Source organism: Cydia fagiglandana, chromosome 7, assembly GCF_963556715.1.
Source record: "Cydia fagiglandana chromosome 7, ilCydFagi1.1, whole genome shotgun sequence".
In the NCBI taxonomy this organism is placed as follows: domain Eukaryota; kingdom Metazoa; phylum Arthropoda; class Insecta; order Lepidoptera; family Tortricidae; genus Cydia; species Cydia fagiglandana.
Window position 1 is genome coordinate 20,529,977 of NC_085938.1, and position 4,333 is coordinate 20,534,309.

At 38.4% G+C, this 4,333-nt stretch overlaps 1 protein-coding gene across 1 annotated transcript; it reads left to right on the forward strand.

Moving 5' to 3' along the window:
* Positions 1–454: 454 nt before the first annotated feature.
* On the forward strand, positions 455–3,215 carry LOC134666125 (esterase FE4-like). Its single transcript, XM_063523279.1, has 3 exons — positions 455–1,047; positions 1,536–2,821; positions 3,011–3,215. Exons 1-3 carry the CDS (start codon positions 868–870, stop codon positions 3,180–3,182), a joined length of 1,638 nt encoding a protein of 545 aa, XP_063379349.1. The 5' UTR covers positions 455–867; the 3' UTR covers positions 3,183–3,215.
* Positions 3,216–4,333: the final 1,118 nt, after the last annotated feature.

Here is a 4,333-nt window from a genome sequence, read left to right on the forward strand (position 1 = left end):
GAATTGTTCAACATTTTGAGAACATTTTGCCATTACTTCACAAATATTTGTGTATTTACATTGTAAGTTCTTAAAAAATATTTGTTCCTGAGTTTAGAAATAAAAACCATTTATTAGATTGTTGATTTTATTCTAATTGGCCTCCAGATTAAATAAACTATCAAAGGGATAAGTTCGCCTTTGTACTTCTTACTATTTGTTTGTTATTTTTAATGCCTTTTTGTACAATAAAGAGTTTACTACTACTACTACTATCAAACAGACCTCGCTGTTGTTCTCGCGCGTAACTTCATATATTTAGCGCGACTTCAAGTACCTCTTCAAGGACTCTGGCGCGAGAACGCAAGTCATGCTAGCCGGTCTGGTTTTGTTACAATATTTTAAACAAGAACGTGTATAAGGACCGCGTTATCGTGTTTGTGGGTAATTACGTCACATCGTTATTACCTCTTCTAGTCAGTTGAAGGCCGCAAAGCCGGCTCAACGGTCGATATCTATTGTACTATCTGTTTAAATTTATTTATTTATTTGTGGGTACAAAGTCCTATTTTTATTACATTCCGGTGTGTACGGAAACGTAACTATTTAATGACAATGTGAATCGAGTTGCTCGCAAACAGATAACTACACAGCTGACAATAATATAAAAGCAAATTGGAATTATACTGTTCAATTCTAAATACGATTTACTATCGGCTATCAGTGTTATCGATTACGTGTGAGTGATAAGCGGAGTTTAAGTCTAGTGTCAAAGTGTTAGATATACCTAAATATAACACAGGACATGTGCGCGCTATGGTGAAATAGTTGTAAATAAACAAAAATAATTCTAGAATAATCCTTTAGGCTGTGTTATGGCCTTTTAAAATGAAGTACTCGAAGAATCTAGTGTTGTTTTCGTTATTCGCTGTAAACTTGGTGGACCAACCAGCGCCGGAGGTCGAGATCGCTCAAGGTAGACTGAGTGGGAAGGTCAGCGATGACGGGTCATACTTCGAGTACGTCGGTATACCGTATGCGACGACTAATCACAGCACCAGATTTCAAGTGAGTTGGTTCACTGTTTTTTATTTTATACATGTGATGTCAAAGATAGGTAGGCCCTATCCTGTCGTAATGAAACGTTTATAATCAGCAATTAGTGGTATGACTTTTGACACAAATGCTGATGGATAGGTAATTACTCTACAATTGTATTTTTTCTGTTCGGAGACTATAATGATCAAATGATTATCCTAATTACAGTTGCAAGTAGGTAAGTAAAAACCCCATTTACAGAATTTAGACCTACATTTGGAATAATTGCGTCCGTTATCGAGCTGATTATATCCAATGTTAAATTGAATATCTTACAGCAACGACCTTGAAAATATAAGTAGGTAATTAATATTTTAACGTTTTATCTTACTGCTAGAAATACACAAACATACACATTCACTTTCTGCTATGATTAATTTAGATTAGAAAGTAATTTGATCTGTTTTCTTATTCAGTAAATTTACTGACATATAGATTGAAATTTATCTTAATTTCAGGCACCTGGACCGCCACCATCATGGAAGGGTACCTTCAAAGCCACAGACCACATATACATGTGCCCACAGAACTCCAAGTGGGGCACAGTCGGCAGAGAGGACTGTCTGACGATAAACGTCTACGTCCCTACCATGCCTCTGCAGCGCCCTCTGCCCGTCATGGTCTTCATCCACGGCGGAGCCTTCGCTCTAGGCAGCGGAGGAAAGTTCCTCTACGCGCCAGATTATCTAGTCAAACATGATGTTATCATAGTTACTTTCAACTACAGATTAGGCGCACTAGGTTTCATGTGTCTTAATATAAAAGAAGCGCCAGGAAACGCTGGCCTGAAGGATCAGCTGGCGGCTTTGAGGTGGGTAAAGAAAAATATCGCTGCGTTCGGCGGCGATCCTGACAATGTGACTGCTTTTGGCGAAAGCGCTGGAGCTACTTCGCTGTCTATGCTTGTAGCTAGCGACGCAGCCAATGGCTTGTTCCAGAGGGCTGTCATACAGAGTGGATCGTCTATAGCCAACTGGGCAATCAATAGAAACCCCGTGTGGGTGTACAGTCTTATTGCAAAACAGCTGGGTTATGATACAGAAGACCCGCACGAGCTGTACAATATATTTAAAGACCTCCCCGTGGTGGATTTCCTAAGGACGAGACCGAAGAAACCTTTGGACAAGTTCTTCGACACACAACTATTGCATTTACCGTGCGTTGAAAAACCTTTTCCTGGCGTAGAGCCTATCATAACAGATTTGCCGTATAATATTCTTGAAAAGAAGAAGCTGAATATATCCATCATTTATGGATCGAACAGTAAAGAAGGTTTATTTTTAATTAGTGAAGAGACTACGCCTGAATCTGTCGATGAAAGGAACGGCCGTTATTTATTCGCTTCTGATTTAGAATTCAAAACAGAACTAGAGGCTGAAGAAGCAGCGAAAGAAGTGAAAGAATTTTACTTCGGAGAAGAGACTATTGATATGTCAAAAATACTGAACATGTCAGATCTTTATACTCACTTGTACTTTGAAATGCCGTCGTTGCTAGAAAGCGAGGTTTTGATAAAAAATACAGACAAACCTATTTATAATTATTACTTCGACTATGCAGGCAGCAGAAATGTTTTGAAAGCTAGATCAGGATATCGGAACTCTGAAGGGGCCTGCCATGCCGATGACTTGTTCTATTTGTTTAAACCAGACTTTTGGCCGAATTATGTGGAGGTCTGGAACAAAAAGGATAATGAAATAATAAGTACAATGACTAAATTGTGGACCAATTTCGCTAAATATGGGTACGTAAAATTCACATAAATTAAACTGGCAATCATTTATTATATTCAAAGCGATATATGCACAGAATTTGCAAAGCAAAATTACCATAAGTCCTTCCCATTTTCTCCTAAATATTTGTTTGTTTAATATAAATTAACTGAGGTACCCTGAATTTTTTCATTATATTTACATTGTTTTTTTTTTAACAGAAATCCAACTCCAGAATCTGCCGCAGATCTACCACGATGGTCCCCCAGCTCTCGAGAGGGTATAAAATTGCTCCATATAGGGGAAGAAGTCAAAATGGGCCCAGTGCCCAACCCCGAGGCCTACGAAATGTGGAGGCGGGTGTATACGACCCACCGACGAAAGACGGTATAGGTAGCCAATTGATTAGTAAATTATTTATTTTTATATTTGTCTTTTTATTACTATCTCAGTATTCAATACACAGAAAGAATGTAAGTTTGATTGGCTTCATAATAATAGTAGAAATACAATAGCTAAGATATAAATCCACTAGTAAAGTTTATCTCCCACGAAAAGCAATCACAATATCGACAGCCACACGAAAACAATAAATCCGACTTCACTCCGAATTATCTTCGGAAGTGTCAAAAGCGCCGCAATCAAACAGAGTGATAGTTCCTAGCGAATCGTAATTCGACGGGCAAAGTCTTGGGCGCTCCTAATTGGCTGTTTTACAAGACGGCCCCAGAGATCGTGAATTAATCGACAATCTATTGGCGAAATTCAGGGGCCGATTTTTGAATTTCGAGCGCTCGATTTCGTCATTCGAAAATCTGTGAAAAACCATAAAACAAACAACTCTACCCTACTCTAGCAAGCCATCATTGTCAGATGGAAAAGGCGCGAAATTAAAAATTTGTATAGAAGATCGATCCCTCGTGCCTACATTTTTCAAAATTGACGTCATTTTGTACTGACAGAGTTGGCTTGCCCGAGTATAAATATTTTTGAAATATGTGCGATACAAATTGATAATCGAGTGATGGTAATGACCACTTGTAGCGTTCAATTCTAATGTATTTTTTTTTGTGACACGATCGTAATATACTTTAAATATTATTAAGTAGGTACATACATTATTCACTAACCCTCCTTTTGCGTTGCCAGGCGTGGCTTACTCCGCGATTTTGTCGCTTTGCTACAGGTAGCTAAAAATACATCCGTTCCACCCCAATTTTGGGGAAAACCATAAGCCGCGCGTGGCGCTGTCGCCACCTAGCGGCTATATCTGTGCTGATCGTAACAGACGCGTTTTGTTAGAGAGTGAGTCTTCTGTACCTAGTACTATTATTTATTCCGTGGCGTTGCCGTAGTCGGGTAAAAAGTGATACTTGTTTAATATAATTTTCAACGATGATTTATCATACCTTTGTTTTTAATACTTTTTTAATAACCTGTAAAGTAGTTATCGATTTTCTGCGTAAAACAACAACGCAAAAAAGCCAATATGGCGATGGAATGGTTACTTGCAAAAATACGTAGGTATTATTAGATTCCTGCGA

Coding starts and splice junctions, on each gene's coding strand:
- LOC134666125 (XM_063523279.1), top strand. CDS start 868: ATGAAGTACTCGAAGAATCTAGTGTTGTTTTCGTTATTCGCTGTAAAC. Junction 1,048..1,535: donor ATCACAGCACCAGATTTCAA/GTGAGTTGGTTC, acceptor TCTTAATTTCAG/GCACCTGGACCGCCACCATC. Junction 2,822..3,010: donor ACCAATTTCGCTAAATATGG/GTACGTAAAATT, acceptor TTTTTTTAACAG/AAATCCAACTCCAGAATCTG.